Source organism: Lithobates pipiens, unplaced genomic scaffold, assembly GCF_037356315.1.
Source record: "Lithobates pipiens isolate NorthernLeopardFrog02 unplaced genomic scaffold, aLitPip1_a1.2 Scaffold_8, whole genome shotgun sequence".
NCBI lineage: Eukaryota > Metazoa > Chordata > Amphibia > Anura > Ranidae > Lithobates > Lithobates pipiens.
The window spans coordinates 53,685,070-53,705,783 of record NW_027507903.1 but is presented as its reverse complement, the minus strand read 5'-3'; the positions used below and the strand labels follow the sequence as shown (position 1 = coordinate 53,705,783).

The following is a 20,714-nucleotide window of genomic DNA, read 5'->3' as shown; positions in this document are numbered from 1 at the left end:
TGACCCCATTTTGGAAAGTAGACCCCCTAAGGAAATTGATAAGAGGCATGTTGAGCCCATTGAATATTTTATTTTTTTGCCTCAAGCGATTGAATAATGACAAAAAAAAAAATTTTTTTTTTTTTTTACACAAAGTTGTCACTAAATGATATATTGCTCACACATGCTATGGGCGTATGTGAAATGACACCCCAAAATAAATTCTGCTGCTTCTCCTGAGTATGGGGATACCACATATGTGGGACTTTTTGGGAGCCTAGCCGCGTACGGGGCCCCGAAAACCAAGCACCGCCTTCAGGCTTTCTAAGGGCGTAAATTTTTGAGTTCACTTCTCACTACCTATTACAGTTTTGAAGGCCATAAAATGCCAAGATGGCACAAAACCCCCACAAATGACCCCATTTTAGAAAGTAGACACCCCAAGCTATTTGCTGAGAGGCATGTTGAGTTCATGGAATATTTTATATTTTGCCACAAGTTGCGGGAAAATTACAAACTTTTTTTTTTTTTTTTTTTTTTTCACAAAGTTGTCACTAAATGATATATTGCTCACGCATGCCATGGGCATATGTGAAATGACACCCCAAAATAAATTCTGCTGCTTCTCCTGAGTATGGGGATACCACATATGTGGGACTTTTTGGGAGCCTAGCCGCGTACGGGGCCCCGAAAACCAAGCACCGCCTTCAGGCTTTCTAAGGGCGTTACAGTTTTGAAGGCCATAAAATGCCAAGATGGCACAAACCCCCCCCAAATGACCCCATTTTGGAAAGTAGACACCCCTAAATTTAGGGGTACACTAGTGAGACTAGGTAATAAATGGCGGGTGCCCTGAAACTATAAAAAAATAACTAACCAACCAGCGTCACCTGTAACAGTTATATGGTGATCACTGGTGAAAGGGTTAACTAGGGGGCAATTAGGGGGCTTTATGCGGTAGTATATGGGGGTCCCTGGCGCTATAAAAAGCTGCAGCGAACCTAAATACCTACCTGCCTAACTAGCGTCACCTGTGACACTAATACGGCGATCAGAAAAACGATCGCTTATTAGGCTGGGTTCACACTGGAGCGATGCGGGAACGCCACGAATGCGCGGCGGGTTCCCGCATCGCATGCCTCCCGGCGGCAGTTCACACTGCCCTATGCGAACTGCTGGGAGTGTCAGTGAAATGTTACTGACACCCCCAGATCAGTTCGCATATCGCAGTGCGATCTGCAAACTCGGATCGCATGGTGTGAACACCCATGCGATCCGATTCTGCTGCGGGCCAAAAAAAGGGTCCCGTGCGAATTTGCGGCGGGTGCGGCGGGTGTGGCGGGTGCGGCGGGTGCGGCGAATGGCTGAACTCGAATCGCACAGAGATCGGATGTGATTTGCACTGCAGTGCGGTGCGAATCACATTCGTTCTCATAAACCGCTGCAATGTGAACCCAGCCTTAGTGACACTGGCGACGGGGGGTGATCACGGGGTTAAACCTTTATTGGGGGGGTTAGGGGGGTACATTAGAACTAAAGGGGGCTAACTCTAACTGCCCTAACAGTTATTACAGTCACAAATGACACCAATGCAAAAAAAAAAAAAAAAAAAAAAAAAAATGACATTGGTGTCACTGTGACTGGGGGGCAGGGGTAATTGGGGGGGTGATCGGGGGGTAAAGGGGGGGTGTGAGTGTGCCTGGCATGTTCTACTGTGTGTGTGAGTGTTGGTGCAACTTACTGATCCGCTCTCCTCCGTGTCGGAACGAAAAATACCGACACGGAGGAGAGAATACATCACTTCCTCTCCTGTGTTTACATTACAGGAGAGGAAGTGATGTCACCGGGGATTTCTATTCGTCGGGAGCGATCGCGAGGGGGTGGCCATGAATGAATGGCCGTCCCCTCGTCCGGGATCGCTCCCGTACGAATACCGACCGCCGCAGGCACCGGGCGGGGGCCCGATCGGGCCCCCGACCCGCGGGAGGCAAGGGACGTACATGTATGTCCTTATGCCTGCCCGTGCCATTGTACCGACGTACATCGGCGTGCGGCGGTCGGCAACTGGTTAAAGCAGAGTTCCACACAAAAATGGAACTTCCGCTTTTCTGAACCCCCCAGTGTCACATTTGGCCCCTTTCAGGGGGGGAAGCACATACCTGTCTAATACAGGTATTTTGCTCCCATTTCCAGGCATAGATACCCACGCCACCCGCAGGTATCTATGCTGCTTCCCGCCCTCCCCCCACTGTCTTCTGAGAGACACACACAGGTCCCGGGAGGCAGCAGGGAGCAGTGAGAATGCCCAGTGCGAGTCATGCATGCACAGTAGCCACAAGGCTTCACTTCCTGGTTCCCTACTACGCATGCACGATCCCCTTATCGAAGATGGCAGCGGCAGCACCCGAGAGCCGAGGGACAGATCGGCTTCAGGTGCCAACATCACGGGCGCCCTGAACGGGTAAGTGTCCATATTTTTAAAATCAGCAGCTGCAGTATTTGTAACTGCTGACTTTTAAAAGAAAAAAAAAAAGGCAGAATGACCGGAAAAAAAAAAAGTGTGCAGAATGCTTGGAACAGCTCATGATCCAAAGCACAGTAACCTGTGCTTTGGATCTGTAAAACATGGTGAAGGCAGTGTGATGGCATGGGTATCGCAGTGGCACTGGGTGTTGGTGTTTATTGATGTGACAGAAGACAGAAGCAGCCGGATGAATTTTGCAGTGTATAGTCAGCCAAGATCCCGCCAAATGCAGCAAAGTGGATTGGGCGGCTCTTTCCAGTACAGATGGACAATAATCCAAACCACACTGCAAAAGCAACCCAGGAGCTTTTGAAGGAAAAGAATTGGAATATTCTACAATGGCAGAGTCAATCACCTGATCCCAACCAAATATAGCATGCATTTCACTTGCTGAAGGCAAAACTAAAAGGCAGAAAGACCCACAAAGAACAACTGAAGACAGCTGCAGTTAGAGCCAGACAAAGCATCAGAAAGGAGGAAACGCAGTCTTTGGTAATGTCCATGGGTTCCAGACTTCAGGTAGTCATTGCCAGTAAAGGATTCTCAACAAAATATTATGTATTTACATTTTTTTTTTTTTTTTTAATTTAGAAATACCCCCCCAAATGTCAATTGGTCCACTGACACTGATGGGCAGCACAGTGGTGTAGTGGGTAGCACTCACCTAGCAGTAAAAAGGGTTGCTGGTTCAAATTCCAACCACGACACTACCTGCCTGGAGTTTGCATGTTCTCTACGGTTTCCTCCCACACTCCAAAGACATGTAGGTAGGTTAATTGGCTTCTGTCCAAAATTGGCCCTAGTATATGAATGGGGACCTTGGATTGTGGGCTCCTTGAGGGTAGGGACCAATGTGAGTGTGCAATGTACAAGGAAAGGGACAATTGTAGACACTAACTCTGGTTGAACTGGATGGACTGGTGTCTTTATTCAACCTTACTATGTAACATGGAAGATGGAGGAACATGACTGTCCTGCACAGAGTCCTGACCTCAACCCAATAGAACATCTTTGGGGTGAATTCGAGCGGAGACTGAGCCAGGCCTTCTCATCGACATCAGTGCCTGACTTGACAAAATGCGCTTCTGAAAGAATGGTCAACACTCCTAAACCTTGTGGACAGCCTTCCCAGAAGAGTTAAACCTGCAAAGGGTGGGCCAACTCAATATTGAGCCCTACGGACTAAGACTGGGATGTCATTAAAGAGAGATATAGAGATATATATATATATATATATATATATATATTAGATAGATTATATAGAGAAAGAGAGAGAGAGAGAGATGGTTAGCACTTTCGCCTGCAGTCAAAAAGTTGCTGACTCGAATCTCAGCCATGACACTACCTGCCTGGAGTTTGCATGTTCTCTCTGTGCCTGTGTGGGTTTCCTCCCACACCCCAAAGACATGCTGGTAGATTAATTGGATCCTGTGTAAATTGGCCCTAGTATATGTATGAATATGAGTTAGGGACCTTAGATTGTAAGCGCCCCGAGGCTAGGGACTGATGTGAATGTATAATAATATAAATATATATATATATATATATATATACACACACACACACACACACATTTTTTTTGGGGGGGGGGGGGGGGAATAAAACTTTACTATGCATATACTTTAAAATGTATATATTTTTTATTAATTCTAAATAAAATGTGTCTATATATACACTTACATTTTTTTCATGCAAGTTTCTGGCCATTGCATGTTCCCAGCAGCTTTTCAGAAAAGAACATTATTAGTTCAAACTTCTGAGGCCGCGTACACACGGGCGGACTGTTCGCCCAACTTTGTCCGCTGAACAGTGTTTCAGCGGACAGTCCGCTCGTGTGTGGTCTTCAGCGGACAGTTTCAGCGGACAGTCTGACGAACAAAGTTTTTCGGAATTCCCGTAAGACAGTCCGCTGAAACTTGGTTTCAGCGGACAGTCCGCTCGTGTGTAGGCTTGTTCGACAAACTAAGTTTCGCGCATGCTCAGAAAGGATTTACACGGCGAAGGTTGCATTGCAGTGTATTGGACGTCGAATTTCTCGTCCCGTCATACGTGCCGTTCACGTCATGGCGCACGCTTTCAGCGGACTGTTCGTTCATCGTGTGTGGTCAAGTCCGTTCATGCAAATTTTGAGCAGACTGTTTGTCGGATTGTTTGACGAACAAAGTTGGGCGAACAGTCCGCCCGTGTGTACGCGGCCTGAGTGTGGATGCAAGTTTGCCATCGGTAGCACAAAGCAGCCATGATCATCGGCTATAGAAGTGATTTCCCTTCTAGAAATGCATTCAAAAACAAAAATCAGACCCTGGTAGATGGCCGTTCTCGCTGCTTACAGATTACTGCATTGTGTGTTCTCCCTGGAAAACAAAACAGCTGTCCTCTGTCTGTACTACAGCCCCACATTACTTCACTCTGCTTCTTATAAACAGGGCCCCACGGCCATCATCACTACGGTTCACACACATCGCCATCATGACATCACAGACACATTTAAGTGCAAATGTGCAACACTTTTGCTTCCCTGCAAATCTTCCAGGCTGGTGGAGGAGGGAAGGAACTTCAGACACTCAAGCAATGCCAAAACAGTCAGACATGCTCTAATTCCTACTATCCCTGTTGATTCACACACAGGACATCAATAAAAGGCCACTGAATATGACAACAGCAAAAACAGACACTGGGAACTGCAAGAACAGGACAGCAATAAGACTACACAGGCAGACCCGACACTTTACACAATGCTGAACTCAAACTTTACTTCTTAGAAAAGGTACTTGTAATTTTATATTGTAAAGCTGAACTAAGAGCAGAGCGTTTCTGTGTGCATTCCCAGCACACATAGATCTGAACCAAGCCTAAATGTTTATATACAAAAAACCTGGTCCGAAAAAATGCTGAACAGATAAGGCCCCTTTACACACTAGCAGATCAATCAGGTCCACTTATCAGTTTTTCAGGTGGAGCCAATCAGACCCTCCAGTCTCTGTGGAGCCGCTGGTGTAAAGCCCCATATACACCATCAGAAATTCTGCCAGAAAAAGTCAGATGTGAGCTTTTGGTCAGAAATTCCGACCGTGTGTACGCTCCATCAGAATTTTTCTGGCAGAATTCCAGCCAGCAAAAGATTGAGAGCAGGTTCTCTATTTTTCAGTCGGAAAAAGTTCCAATCGGAAATTCCGATGCGCAAAATTCCTACGCATGCTCGGAAACAATTCGACGCATGCTCGGAAGCACTGAACTTCATTTTCTTGGCTCGTCGTAGTGTTGTACATCACCGCGTTCTTGATGGTCAAAAGTTCAGAGAACTTGTGTGTGACCGTGTGTATGCAAGACAAGCTTGAGCGGAATTCTGCCGGAAAAACCATCCAGGTTTTTTCCAACGGAAAATCCACTCCTGTGTACGGGGCATAAGTGGACATGTGTCCGTTTACACCCGCTGCCATCCAATCCAATTCTGTCCACTAAACCCCCCCCCCCCTCCATCTGGCGGATCAGATAACAGTCGGGTGTAAAGTGTAAATGGGCAGCTGGTCTGTTTACATCCGAGCACCCATAGAGGAGAGCAGGCTGCGTCTGTGTCTGCTTTGCATAAGCGGAGCGGATATGGATCAGCCATCCGCCTGCTCAGCATGCAGATTCCCCACTGAGCAGTTGGACTCCAATGAAGCGAGCCCTGTGTGAAAGGGGCCTAAAACCAGCCACTGCTGAAGGCTTCTGGCCATTTGATGCCAGCAAACTCTTTCACAGACAGTTGTGTGCCTAAAGGCTTTTATTTTTTTTAAATCAAGTATTGGGTTGCTCCAGAATACAACTATACACAGGGAATACACAAATTCTATAGGCCACAGAGTAGAACTTGGAACCGTGATAAAAAAATGGATTTACTATTCACAAACGGCAGGCTTTAAAAGGTTACCAAAAAACACATTTTTAACTTATAAACGTAAACCCTAAAAGGCTGCATTCACACTAAAGCGCTAAGTAGATGCACGCAATATCGCACAATTGTGCGCACATTCACAAAACGCGCTATGAGATTGCGGTGCTATCCACTATTAGCCTTCCAAGTGTAAATCAGACGCATGGTTTTCACATATCAAATGTTGCAAAATGCTCGGTTATATGAAAAACACTCGAAGCTCAAAAAACATTTGTTACTTTGTCACATCATTTACAGTGCAGCCTATTAAAATAAATGGGCTGCCCTATACATGTGGTGTGAGAACACAAAAATAAGTGCATATAAGACGGAGGGAACATGCGCAGGAACATGTTACACACCAAATATGGGTGCAACATGTAACATGTTCCAAAAGGTGTACCTAGTTTTTAAAGATAAAGTAGGGTTTAACCACTTAAGAGAAATCAGATAAAATGGGGGAATGGTTTGTGGGTAAAAAGAATCAATTACTATTTAGCAGGTTTAATTTGAAAAATATTTTAAAAGGAGAATTTCACCACACGCACTATAAATGCATTCAGTTTGCAGATAGAAAAATAACAAATTGATTATTTTTTTGCATTTGAATTTGCAAAGCATTGCAACCACAATCAGCTGAAAGCAGGTGCAAGGCTCTGGCTCTTGCAGACTCTTCTTTTAGCCCCTGGACTGTCAGCTATGGAGCTGGGAGAAGTAACTACAAGTGTAGTAATGTCATTTGTGCCCCAATGAAAATTAGGAGTCCTTCTGCTGCAGCGGAAGATGGGACTTGTAGTTTTTTTTTTTTATTCACAACCTAATGCAAATGAATGAAGCGGATGTGCGGGTGAAGCCACACACAGCCCTACCAATTTAAAAAAAAATGACAGAAGCTGGCAGGGAGAACAAACCCTGTGATCCTGTAATGGATGAATGAATGCAACACGTTCTCCAATTGGACTAGGTAGAAAGGTAGGGCAGTGAGGTCATGCTCTCCATTCAGAGGATGCAAACCATCTCTGAACGGTACACTAGTCAAGCAGACAACCTCCTGTATTCAGAATGCAGTTGCTTGGCATGGGATTCAGAAGCAAGTGGAGATCACTGGAGTAGCAGTGTCTACCAGCTTCCAGGGTCACTGGTGAGGCATGGTATATGCTTCATTACATTGGTACGTGTAACCGCGTGTTAAATATTGTAACTTATCTTTAACCATTTGCCGACCAGCCGCCGCAGTTATACTGCGGCAGAATGGCACAGCTGGGCGAAACGACGTTATGCAAATGCCAGGCTCCCGTGATCGCTTGTGACACACCGAGAACTCTCAGAGACTGATCGTGTTCATACAAAGTATGAACAGCGATCTGTCATCTCCCCTATAGTGATATATTTCTTCTAAGCCAAGAAAAAAAAAAAAAACACTGCGCTATCCAAATGTGCAAGATAAAGCTGCTACCACACTAAAAATTGATATTTTAGCAAAAAAGTGCAAATGTTACAAAAGAGAAGTAGCTCTAAACCCTTGTATTGAAATAAAATTGTAAACAGTTAAGCATCCATGTACAAAACCACATAGACTTTACAGAAGAAAAATATTAGTGAGCAAGTGAACACCAAATCATTGTGCTCGTGTGTAAAAAACAAATAATTAGAAAGTGCAAATATAAAGTCTTTTTTATATCCAGAAGAATATTCAAGTCCCACGTGTAAATGACACTTCAAATATGCCGTCTAGTCCCCAAAAGGGTAAACATGCGAACACCCATGTGATGATACCGCCACCTCAACAGATGTAGGCTTACCAGATGGTTATGACCCAAAAGAATGTATATTCTGAGGGTCTTGCAAGCTTTCTATTGATCGTAGACACTCGGATTTGCCGGTATTGGAATGCCAAATGACGTGAATTTGGCCAAGGCTAGACTGACAAACAGTCATCCAAAAATTCTTCACAACAACCGTAGATTCTCTCCTCACATATAAAAGCCAGGTTCAAGATAATGGATGTATAGAAGGAAAACATAGGGCCATATAGAGTAATTCCGTTAAAATAAAATTTATTAAAAAAATATAGTAAACTCACATTTCTGTAGTTTTAAACAAGCGCTTCTTACAAAACAGGCGGCAGTGGAGTCCTCCCAACGCGTTTCCTCTTCAGACATCGTCCCCAGATGATCACATGGGTGTTCGCATGTTTACCCTTTTGGGGACTAGACGGCATATTTGAAGTATCATTTACACGTGGGACTCGAATATTCTTCTGGATATAAAAAGACTTTACATTTGCACTAATTATTTGTTTTTTTACACATGAGCACAATGATTTGGTGTTCACTAATATTTTTCTTTTTCCATAAAGTCTATGTCTATGATGCTTACCTGTTTACAATTTTATTTCAATACAAGGGTTTATGCTACTTCTCTTTTGTAACATTGTCATCTCCTCTAGACAGTCCCACCCCCCCCCCCCCCCTACAGTTAGAACGCAGAGAGGGAACACAGTTAACCCCTTGATTGCTCCCTTGTGTTACCCTGTTAACCTCTTCAATGCCAGTGACATTTTTACAGTAATCAGTGCACTTTTATAGCACTGATCGCTGTATAAATGCCAATGGTCCCAAAAATGTGTCAAAAGTGTCCGATGTGTTTGCCATAATGTCGCAGTCCTGATAAAAATCGCTGATCACCGCCATTACTAGTAAAAAAAAAAAAGAATAATATGCTATAAATCTATTCCCCATTTTGTAGACGCTTTAACGTTTGTGCAAACCAATCAATATATGCTTATTGCAATTTTTATTACCAAAAATATGTCGAAGAATACATATCAGCCTAAACTGAGGAAAAATTTGTTTAACCACTTCAGCCTCGACGTATAGACTTATGACTCCCGCAGATGTGATCTCCCATACTGGGTGGGCGTCATATGACGTCCTCTGATTCCTGGCCGTCTAGGGGGTGCGCGCACCCGCGGCATCGCTCGGGACCCGGTGCATGTGCCTGGCGGCCGCAATGTCTTCCGGGCACCCGCGACTGCCCAGGAACACAGCAGGACCGTGGATCTGTGTATGTAAACACACAGATCCATGTCGTGTCAGTGAAGAGGAGACCGACCGCTGTATAAATGTGAATGGTCACAAAAACGTGTCAAAAGTGTCCGATGTGTCCGCCATAATGTCGCAGTCACGAGGAAAAAAAAAAATAATCGCAGATCGCCGCCATAACTAGTAGAAAAAAAAATGCCATAAATCTATCCTCCATTTTGTAGATGCTATAACTTTTGCACAAACCAATCACTAATTGGGATTTTTTTTTTTTAACAAAAATATGTAGAAGAATACGTATCGGCCTATACTGAGGAAAATTTTTTTTAATGAGATATTTATTATAGCAAAAGGTAAAAAACATTGTTTTTTTTTTTTTTTTGTTTGTTTTTTTCAAAATTGTCACTTTTTTTGTTTATAGCGCAAAAAATAAAAACCGCAGAGGTGATCAATTACCACCAAAAGTCAATTTTGACGTCAATTTTGTTTGGGTGCAATGACGCACGACCGTGCAATTGTCAGTTAAAGCAACGCAGTGCCAAATCGCAAAAAGTGCTCTGGTAAGGAAGGGGGTAAAATCCTCCGGGACTGAAGTGGTTAAAAAAAAATAATAATAAAGGGGGGGGGGGGGGCGGGGGGGATATTTATTATAGCAAAAAGTACAAATATTGTGTTTTTCAAAATTGTGGATCTTTTTTTGTTTATGGCGCAAAAAATAAAAATCTCTGTGTGTGAAAAAAAGGACATAAATTTTGTTTTGGGTGCAGCGCCACACGACCGCACACTTGTCAGTTAAAGCGAAGCAGTGCCAAATCGCTAAAAAAGGCCTGGTCATTCAGCAGCCAAATCTTCCAGGGCTGAAGCGGTTAATAGAAGCTTTATACAAAATCACATGTGCCCTGATTCCACATTAAACCTACCGGTTGCAAATTTAGTCTAAATTAGAGCCATTAAAAAAGGTTTTAAAAAAAAAAAAAGCACAAAAAGACAACAATAACCCAACAGATGAAAACTGTAGAAAAACCTAAATGAAAAACTCTTAGCAAGTAAAATGGAAAAACAGTTACAAATGACAAATAAGTAACTAGTAAGCTTCAAGCGATGTCTTAATGGGATAAGTGCTTGCTGCTAGAAGAATAATTCTAATGAGCTGGAATCTAGACAAGATTTCATTGTTTATAAGAAGTATAACAGCCCACTGCAGAGGTGAAAGAATCCAGCTACTGCCAGAACAAAGGCATACGAGGCCAGCTTTCCCCAGCCTGATCATCAGTATTAAAGGATATCTGACGTCCATGCTTCTCCACGGGTCTGTGATGAGGCGAGTGCAGGCGGTTTCTCGATACCCTCTCCACCAGGCCATGGTGCCTCATGCCACGGATGTTATCCACGGGCTGAAATGAACCCTAAAAAAATAAACAAGAGAAGTTATTGATTGAATTATATCATTTTAAAAAGTAAACATAAAAATATGACTGAACATGTGGCAAGCCTCTCACTTTTAGCACTTTAAATTTATGGAGTCAATGGTAACCGCACTCGGCTACTATTCCAAAACAACCGTCACACGCTAGTAGAGCCAGCTGTCTTCTCTCCTTAGAACACTGAGCAGGAATGCTAGTCAGCTAGTAAAAGTGGAGAGGCCCATCGTTTAAGGGGTTCTCTGGTTTCTAGGAAGATTTAGATCTTGTTCACACCATGTCTGTTGAGCTTTGTTGTTCCTCACACCACGGGACACGTATGGTGTAAACAGAGTACACACACAATAGTTTTCCATCAGACATGTGTCATGTGTAGAAAAACGCAGCTCAACAGACATGATGTAAACAAGTACATATCCCATTACGATCCAATTTAGGATTGAAGTTTGAGTTCACCTTTTCAGAAAAAAAAAAAAATGAAAAGGGTTAAAACGCCTTACACCCTCCCAACACCCTGTTTTTCTCTGTACTTACCTCCTCGAGCGATGAGCGGTCAGTGCCCAGATTGGATATTTGCAATTGCTGCTTTTCTCCGTCTCCTCAGTGCAGTGCTTCCAGGACGGATCAGAGCAATGTTCCAGCGAGGACCAATCAAAGTCACTCTGATCTGTCCTGCAAGTCCTGCAGAAAGAGGGAGAAGTGCAGGGATTTAAAATCCCAAAACACTACAGAGGTTGCGAGGGCAACAGCTCATGGAGGTGAGACCAGCGGAGACTGGAGGGGGGTGGTTAAGGGTGTTCATTTCTGAGTTAAGAATACATTATTTTTTTCCCATATTGGGTACTTTTTTCCCCCATTTTTTCCCAAAAAACAAAAAAACAAAAACCTGCATAAAAGCCCAAAAAAAAAAGAAAAAAAAAACTTATACAAAATAAAAATAAAAAATTCTACCTATATACTTAGACTTTGTGCATTCCAAATGGTCACAATACATATAAATTACATCTCAGTTTACATGTGAGATCAAACACAGAATCCGAATCACAGGGACTTAACAAGCAATACAATTTTAAAATATACTGGAAAAAGCAGAACAACAACACATCCAAAAATCAACTGGGGGATAATGAAGTGGTAAATGAGGACAAGCACATGGACCTAATTTAAAATAAAACTTTCAGGCAACCCCTATGCTTGCAAGTCAAGCAGACAGACTTGAATAGAATTATTCTTTTTTTAAATTATTTTTATTAAACCAAAACGTTTAGTGTAACTTTAATCATGATCCTCTAATGACTTGGCATTGGAGCTGTCCATGGTGACTGGTCTCCTCTGAGCCCTGGATTCTGCCCTCTTCTGGTCACTCTTCTCCTGCCTTTTAATCCCTTTAGGCTAATCTCTAATTTTCACTGGCTGCCCCCTTCTGCTCCAGCATTCTATTGGTGACAACTTGACAGCAGTCCAGAGAACCCCCGCTCGCCAAGAGATATATCTTTCTCTCCAGACACCCCTCTCCTTTTACTGCAGAAGGATTTCTGTGGTAGAGGTCGACCGATATGGGTTTTTCTCTGGCCGATGCCGATATTTAGAAATCATGGCGGCCGATAGCCGATATATGATGCCGATTTTTTTGGGCCGATATGTTAGGCCGATTTTTTTTATTTATTTTTTCCTTTTTTATTATTATTTTTTTTTTTAATCCCCCTTGATCTAACACACCTTTCCCACTGGGGCGTTTTTCAGGCGCTTTTGGGCTAAAAATAGCACCTGTAAAGTGCCTGCAAAATGGCTCCCCTGCAGTCTGTGTGAAAGACAGAGTGCTTTCACACTGAGGCGATGCGCTGGCAGGATCTTAAAAAAAAAGTCCCGCAAGCAGCACGTTTGGAGTGGTGTATACCGCTCGTCCACCACTCCTGCCCATTGATATGAATGGGCACCACTGCCGAAGCGCATGCAATGCGATTTGGCAGCAGTGCTTCATGGGCGCATTTAACCTCTTCCTCGGCCGCTAGCTGGGTTATATGTGCCCCACTAAAATTATGGTAAAGAGCCGCTAAAACTTGCGTTTTACCATCAACGCCTGCCCGCTCCAGTGTGAGAGCGGCCTTCATAAGTGATACAGAAAATTTCTTACATTTAAACATTTATTAAACAAAACAAACCTCCAATCAGTTTACTTGTATGTATGATTTAGATAAAAAAAAAAAAAATATATATATATATATATATATATATATATATATATATATATATATATATATATATATATATATATATTAAATAAAAACAGGTAGTCAAAACTTTTGGACGAAAAAAAAAATGGGCTAACTTTACTGTTTTTATTTTATTTTTATTTTTTAAATAGTGTATTTTTTTCCCAAAAAAATGCATTTGAAAGACCTCTGTGCAAATGCCGTGTGACATAAAATATTGCAACAACCGCTATTTGATTCCCTAGGATCTCTGCTAAAAAATATATATATAATTTTTGGGGGGGTCTAAGTGATTTTCTGGCAGAAAATACTGGATTTTTACTTGTAAGCAACAAGTGTCAGAAAAGATTTAGTCTTTAAATGGTTAAACTGAGAACTTCTACACACAGATGATTTCATTCATTCAGAAGTGTAAACATTGTATCATTTTGTTCTTTTCTTGGCAGCCTGCCCAGAGAGGAGGAAGACGTTTCTATGGCAACTTACACTGACTTCTATTACAGAAGTCATTTCAAAGTCCCGCTGTAGTTCTAAATCGGCTTTTTATCAGCACAATCGGCCGATGCCGATTATTTAAAAAACGGCAAATATCGGCCGATATAGCGGTCGACCTCTATTCTGTGGTGCCATGTTTTTGTCCCTTCTGAAAGCCGCAATAGTGAACACACTTTTACCCCATCTGTACCTCCAGGTTCCCCCAATCCCGCTTCCCCATTTCATGATCAAGGTACCTTTAACCCAAGACATACCGTTAGCCCCTCTGCCCCTCCAGGTGCCCCCAATCTTAGACATACTGTAATATCCATTTGCCTCTGCAGGTACTTTGAGCCCTAATCATACCGTTACCCTATCTATCCCTCCAGGTACCCCCCGCCCCAACCCCGATATGCCATCTTCTCCTTTGTCTGCTAACCCAGACCCAAAATAGTAAAATTAAAATGATTGTCTCTACTGTAGAATTCTGTAGCTACAGGAACCTGTGCTATGTAGGAATTTCAGGCAATTCTTCATGTGCCCCCAGGTTACAATAAAGGTTTTATTAGTTGTCATGGCAAAGAGGAATTCTTAGCAGAAACATGAGATCTCCATTTTCCTTTCTGGCAGAACAGCGGTCTACCTTATGTACATAGGCAGACCATCGTTCTGCCTCTCTACGAATGATCAACGGGTCCCTGGCAGACATTGCATTCATCGAACCTGCCGATTGGTTCCCGCTGTGTGCACTCACAGTGAAAACGTGGCTCCGGTGGTGCGCACGCTCCAGAGCCAAAGAAGTGAATCACATACAGGTAAATGATTTTGCGCTAAAGGGCCACAGTATATGTACATGGGGCGGTCCTTAAAGTGGAGGGCCACTCTATAAAAAAAATAAAAATTGCATAAAAATGTTCCTAAAAAATTGGAGAAAAAAAAAAACTGTGTCCCATGCGCAGTAGGAAATGGGCAGTGAAGCCGCAAGGCTCCACTGCCTGTTTCCCTTAGCTGGAATGGCGGCACCGGGACCAGAGAGCCGAGGAATGGTCGGCCTCGGGCGGCCGACATCACTGGCACCCAGGACAGGCAAGTCTGCTTTTTAAAAAAAAAATTCCCCGGCTTTTTTTTTTTTTTACTAATAATGGCGGCGATCAGCAATTTTTATTGTGACTGCTACATTATGGCGGACACATTGACACATTTTTGGGACCATTGTCATTTATACAGCAATCAGTGCTATTTAAATGAACTGATTCCAGTGTAAATGACACTGGCAGTGAAGGAGTTAACCACTAGGGGGCGAGGAGGGGTTGTGTGTGGCGTTATATGTTTTATTCTTTCCCTATAACAGGGAACAGACGATCGGTGACAGCCACAGTAGGAAGCACGGGGAGAGGTTTGTTTACACAGACCTCTCCTCGTTCTTCAGCTCTGTGACTTGATCGTGGGACACCAGCGGCGATCGGGTTCGCTGGTCCCACGGTCACGGAGCTCAGGAATGGCTTGGCACTTAAAGAGCAACGTACGTGCTTGTGCCCAGCCGTGCCATTCTGCCGATGTATATGTGCAGCAGGCTGTCCTTAAGCAGTTAAAGAGGTTGTAGAATCTTTTTGGTAAAATGTTCTACTTATTTTGCACAGAGCAGCCCTGATTCTCTTCTTCTCAGGTTTCCTCCACCCCCGTCGAGTGCCTCCATAGTAAGCGGCTTGCTATGGGGGCACTCATGCATTCTTGCTCCTGAGCCCCGCTCAGACACACCAAGTGGGGCTTAGCTTCACTCCCTCGTCACTGGCTGTGATTGACAGCAGCGATAGCCAATGGTTCCTGCTACTGTATATGAGCCTATGAGGAGGGAGCGCCCCGAGAAAGATGCAGCTCTCGTGCACTTTACTTGATTGAGATCCAAATACATTCCTGAGCCGGGAGAGCTGCATGAAGGTTTTCTTTTTTTTTACCTTACTGCACAGAGTGGCTGAGGGCGGTGTTTTGCCTGCACAGGATTGCCCGGTGTTCCCTTCAGTTGCGACTCAGTGGCCGCGGGTCCCCGAACTCACATTGTCTGCCGTTAAAGTGGTTCTAAACCCTAAACATTTACCTTAATGCATTCCTTACATTCAGGTAAAAAATGTTTAGGCATCGATTTAGCCCCCCACCCTTATACATACCTGAGCCCTCATTCAATCCAGCGCTGTGCACAACTGCAGCCCTTTTCTCCCCTCACTTCCATATCTCACTGGCTTTGCTGGGGCACTGGAAGCCATTAGCTCCCAGTGCTGTCAATCAAAGCCAGTGACCAGAAAGCGGGCTGAGTTACGCTGTCTGTGTCAATGGACGCCGCAGTGGGGCTCGGGAGCGAGCACCCACAAGTGCCCCCATGGAAAGCGGCTTCCTGTGGGAGCACTGGACAGAGGAGGAGCCAAAAGCACAGGCAGGGGACCCGAGAAGAGATGGCTTGGGGCCGCTCTATGCAATTGTACAGGAGGTAAGTATACAGATGTTTGTTATTCTAAAAAAAAACAAAAATCGCTTTAAGCACATCCATGGGAAATGGTTCGAGTTGGACAAACACAACAATACCTTTTCACAGCTACTTTTTATAATAGTTTAGTTGTTAAAACAAATAGTCTATGCCCATTAAACAGTCGATTGACTTACACAGATGCGTACATCTGATCTAGAAGAGAAGATCTAGAACAATTGCGAGGAAAAATAGGTGAACTAGTCTGGAAGGGAGGCAACGCTACTTCAACACAAAGGCTGCCATAATACACCAAGGTAAACTTTCTGAGGGTAAATCTATTACTAACACATGATACTTTGCTAGCTGGGTTATTATGACATCTGCCTAGAAAAGCAATCACTTGGATCACTCCTACAATTTGTATTTGTACAAATTGTGCTGCTTGCTTCACAGTCCAAAAGATCATTGTGCAACTAACCAGGCTGACTCTTCTATGTGAGCGTTCCTTTCTACCCCAAATAGGTTGTCAATAAAGAATTTAAATGTGTAGATTCAGCCGCACTCGTCGGCTGATATATTGGTTATAAACGGGTGCAAAGCGTATGTAGAAGTAAGCCATTTATGAGAATAAGGTACGAGATTCTCAGCGTGTTTATATACAATGTGATGAGATCTTGCAAAGGTTACCAACATTTTTTTGTGCGATCTTTATAACCCCATTATGGGATTTTAGTTATGACCCAAATCCAAATGGAACAAAACAATCATATCCATTATCTAGAACAAGGAGGCGTTTCCATTATTAAGAACAGCCAATCATGGGAGCAGCAGGTAGGGGCAAGGGGGGGAGGGGTCACGTGCCCCCCGCCCCGGCAGGGTTGTTTCTACCTATAGGCAAGTGTGCATATCAATCAGGGACACCGCGCTGCATGTCCCAGGGCCGGGAGTCAAATACACAACATGGAGTGTGTGTCAGGAGTGATGGTGTTTGCAGCCCCTGAGCTGGGGGGAGGCAGCGCAGCCAGTAGCTGGAAATACAAAGCTCTCCCGTAGCTGCCTGTTACCTTTCACATGCCGCAGACGGCTTCTGCTAATGCTCAGCCCGACCAGATCACTAATGATTTATCTCCTCTCCTCGGACTGCCGGCAGTGTGTGCTCCCTTCTAGATAGGGGCCCCAAGAACACCCACCGAACGGGGCCCCAGCCTCATGAGCTGCTTGATATGTGCAGCAGTTGTTGGAGCCTTCCATCTGCCTTTTCTGGGGTTAGTAGTCCATTCTATTCTGTCTAATGTCATCTGAAGCTTGCAATATACAGTGGTGTGAAAAAAGTGTTTGCCCTCTTCCTCATTTCCTGTTCCCTTGCATGTTTGTCACACTTAAGTGTTTCGGAACATCAAACCAATTTAAACAATAGTCAAGGACAACACAAGTAAACACAAAATGCAATTTGTAAATGAAGGTGTTTATTATTAAAAGGTGAAAAAAAATCCAAACCATCATGGCCCTGTGTGAAAAAGTGATTGCCCCCTAAACCTAATAACTGGTTGGGCCACCCTTAGCAGCAACAACTGCAACCAAGCGTTTGCGATAACGTGCAATGAGGCTTTTACAGCGTCCTGGAGGAATTTTGGCCCACTCATCTTTGCAGAATTGTCCTAATTCAGTTACATTAGAGGGTTTTCGAGCATGAACGGCCTTTTTAAGGTCATACCACAACATCTCAATAGGATTCAGGTCAGGACTTTGGCTAGGCCACTCCAAAGTCTTCATTTTGTTTTTCTTCAGCCATTCGGTGGTGGACTTGCTGGTGCGTTTAGGATCATTGTCCTGCTGCAGAACCCAAGTTCGTTCAACTTGAGTACACGAACAGATGGTCGGACATTCTCCTTCAGGATCTCTTGGTAGACAGCAGAATTCATAGTTCCTTTTATCACGGCAAGTCTTCCAGGTCCTGAAGCAGCAAAACAGCCCCAGACCATCACACTACCACCACCATATTTTACTGTTGGTATAATGTTCTTTTTATGAAATGCAGTGTTCCTTCTACGCCAGATATACTTGGACACACACCTTCCAAAGAGTTCCACTTTTGTCTCATCGGTCCACAGAATGTTGTCCCAAAAGTCTTGGGGATCATCAAGATGTGTTGTGGAGAAATTGAGACAAGCTTTGATGTTCTTTTTGCTCAGCAGTGGTTTTCTCCTTGGAACTCTGCCATGCAGGCCATTTTTGCCCAGTCTTTTCCTGATGGTGGAGGCATGAACGCTGACCTTAACTGAGGCAAGTGAGGCCTGCAGTTCCTTGGACGTTGTTGTGGGGTCTTTTGTGACCTCTTGGATGAGTCGTCGCTGCGCTCTTGGGGTAATTTTGGGCGGCCGGCCACTCCTGGGAAGGTTCACCACTGTTCCATGTCTTCGCCATTTGTGGATAATGGCTCTCACTGTGGTTCGCTGGATTCCCAAAGCTTTGGAAATGGCTTTATAACCCTTTCCAGACTGATAGATCTCAATTACTTTCTTTCTCAATTGTTCCTGAATTTCTTTGGGTCTCGGCATGATGTGTAGCTTTTAAAGTGGTTGTAAACCCTTACAAACCACTTTGACCCACAGGTAAGCCTAGATTAAGGCTTACCTGTAGGTCCAAGCAATATCTCCTAAACCTATATGGTTTAGGAGATATCTGCCCGAAAACGGGCACCGCTGTCTACGGCGCATGCGCCGTAGACAGCGGCGCGCAGGCGCACTGAACGCGGCAGTTCCAAGAATGGAGCTGCCACATTTGTCGACTCCCGTGCGCATGCGCGGGAGTGACGTCATCGCGGCTTCGCCGAATGACAGCGGCGGAGCTGCGAGACGCCACCAGCAAGATGGATGCGGCGGACTACAGGGGACAGCGGCGACTTCGCTGGCTCCTGTGTCAGGTAAGTGACACATAATGCGATGCATAGTAGTCCATTATGCTTTACCTTTGCAGGGAAAAAAAGAGGAAGTAAACTCATCAGGGTTTACTTCCTCTTTAAGGATCTTCTGGTGGACCTTACTGTGTCAAGCAGCTCCTATTTAAGTGATGCCTTGATTGTGAACAGGTGTGGCAATAATCAGGCCTGGGTGTGGCTAGAGAAATTGAACTCAGGTGTGGACAACCACAGTTATAGTATGTTTTAACAAGGGGGGCAATCACTTTTTCACACAGGGCCATGATGGTTTGGATTTTTTTTCACCTTTAATAATAAACACCTTCATTTACAAATTGCATTTTGTGTTTACTTGTGTTGTCCTTGACTATTGTTTAAATTGGTTTGATGTTCCGAAACACTTAAGTGTGACAAACATGCAAAGGAACAGGAAATGAGGAAGGGGGTAAACACTTTTTCACACCACTGTAGAAATTGATTGGAGGGGAGTTTTCCATACTAATTATTGTGTGTATGGTGGTGTAATGTGTCTATGTGTAATATGTGTGTATTGGGATGTAATGTATCTGGGTGTAATGTATATGTAGTATGTCTGCAGTCTCTGACCATGATGACAGTCGAAAAGGGGCAGAGCATGGCTGACTTAAAAATTATGTCGCCCCCCCCAAAAAAAGTTCTGCAGACGGCCATGCAACCAATCTCATCCAAGATTTTGTGGAACCCTAGGTATACTCCAGAGTCCTGGTGCCCAACCTGCGGCCCAAGGGCTACATGAAGCCCTTTGGTGTTTGAAGTGCAGCCTTCGAGCCCCAGCAGTGAGTATAGGGAGAATAGATTTGTGAAAGGTTCCTTAAAGTGATACTAAACACACACTGTTTAATTTACATTGCCCCTTCTATTTCTGTATATGGATAATGGCACTGTAACTAACTTTAATTAAAAAAAAAAAAAAGTATCTTTTTCCCAATCAATATACAGCTGTCACATAACCCAGATCTTTCCCAGCCTGTCTGCAGGGAAACATAAGCAGGAGGAGCGTCTAGTCCTCTGCTGCTGGTCACATGTTCAAAATAAAATAAAACAGCTTTCGGAATACAGAGTAAAATAAATACTAATAAACTGTTTTAACCACTTGCAGACCGGCGCACACCGATGTACGTCGGCAGAATGGGTATACAGGTACGTCCCTTTAAATTTGCCGCCGCGCCAGCCGAGACCTCCGTGAGTCCGATCGCAGGTCCCACGGACTCAATCGCTGCAAGGATATCCCCAATCATCTCACGGGGAGGAAGAATGGGGAGATGTTAATGTAAACAAGCATCTCCCTGTACTGCCTAGTGACAGTGTCAATGATCTCTGTGATCGGAGCAGAGATCAGTGACGTGTCATAACCCCCCCCCACCCCCCACACACACACAGTTAGAAACACTCCCCAGGGCTCACTTAACCCCTCCTCGCCCCCTAGTGGTTAACCCCTTCACTGCCAGTGTCATTTACACAGGAATCAGTGCATTTGTATAGCACCGATTGCTGTATAAATGACAATGGTCCCAAAAATGTGTCAAAAATGTCCGATGCGCCATAATGTCGGAGTCACGATAAAAAAAATAAAAAAAAAAAAAAATCGCTGATTGCTGCCATTACTAGTAAAAAAAAATATTAATAAAAATGCCATAAATCTATCCCCAATTATGTAAACGCTATAACTTTTGCGCAAACCAATCAATAAATGCTTATTGCGATTTTTACTAACAATATGTAGACC

General features: G+C 43.9%; 1 protein-coding gene across 4 annotated transcripts in view; it reads right to left on the bottom strand.

Annotated features, from left to right (window-relative positions):
- The window catches only part of CRTC3 (CREB regulated transcription coactivator 3), a 262,889-nt gene that overhangs the window by 134,601 nt on the left and 107,574 nt on the right, over window positions 1-20,714 (bottom strand). For all 4 annotated transcript variants that reach the window (XM_077473423.1, XM_077473424.1, XM_077473425.1 and 1 more), the window contains exon 3: window positions 10,750-10,869. In XM_077473423.1, the coding sequence (XP_077329549.1) occupies window positions 10,750-10,869 (120 nt within the window). The remainder of the gene's footprint in view (window positions 1-10,749; window positions 10,870-20,714) is intronic.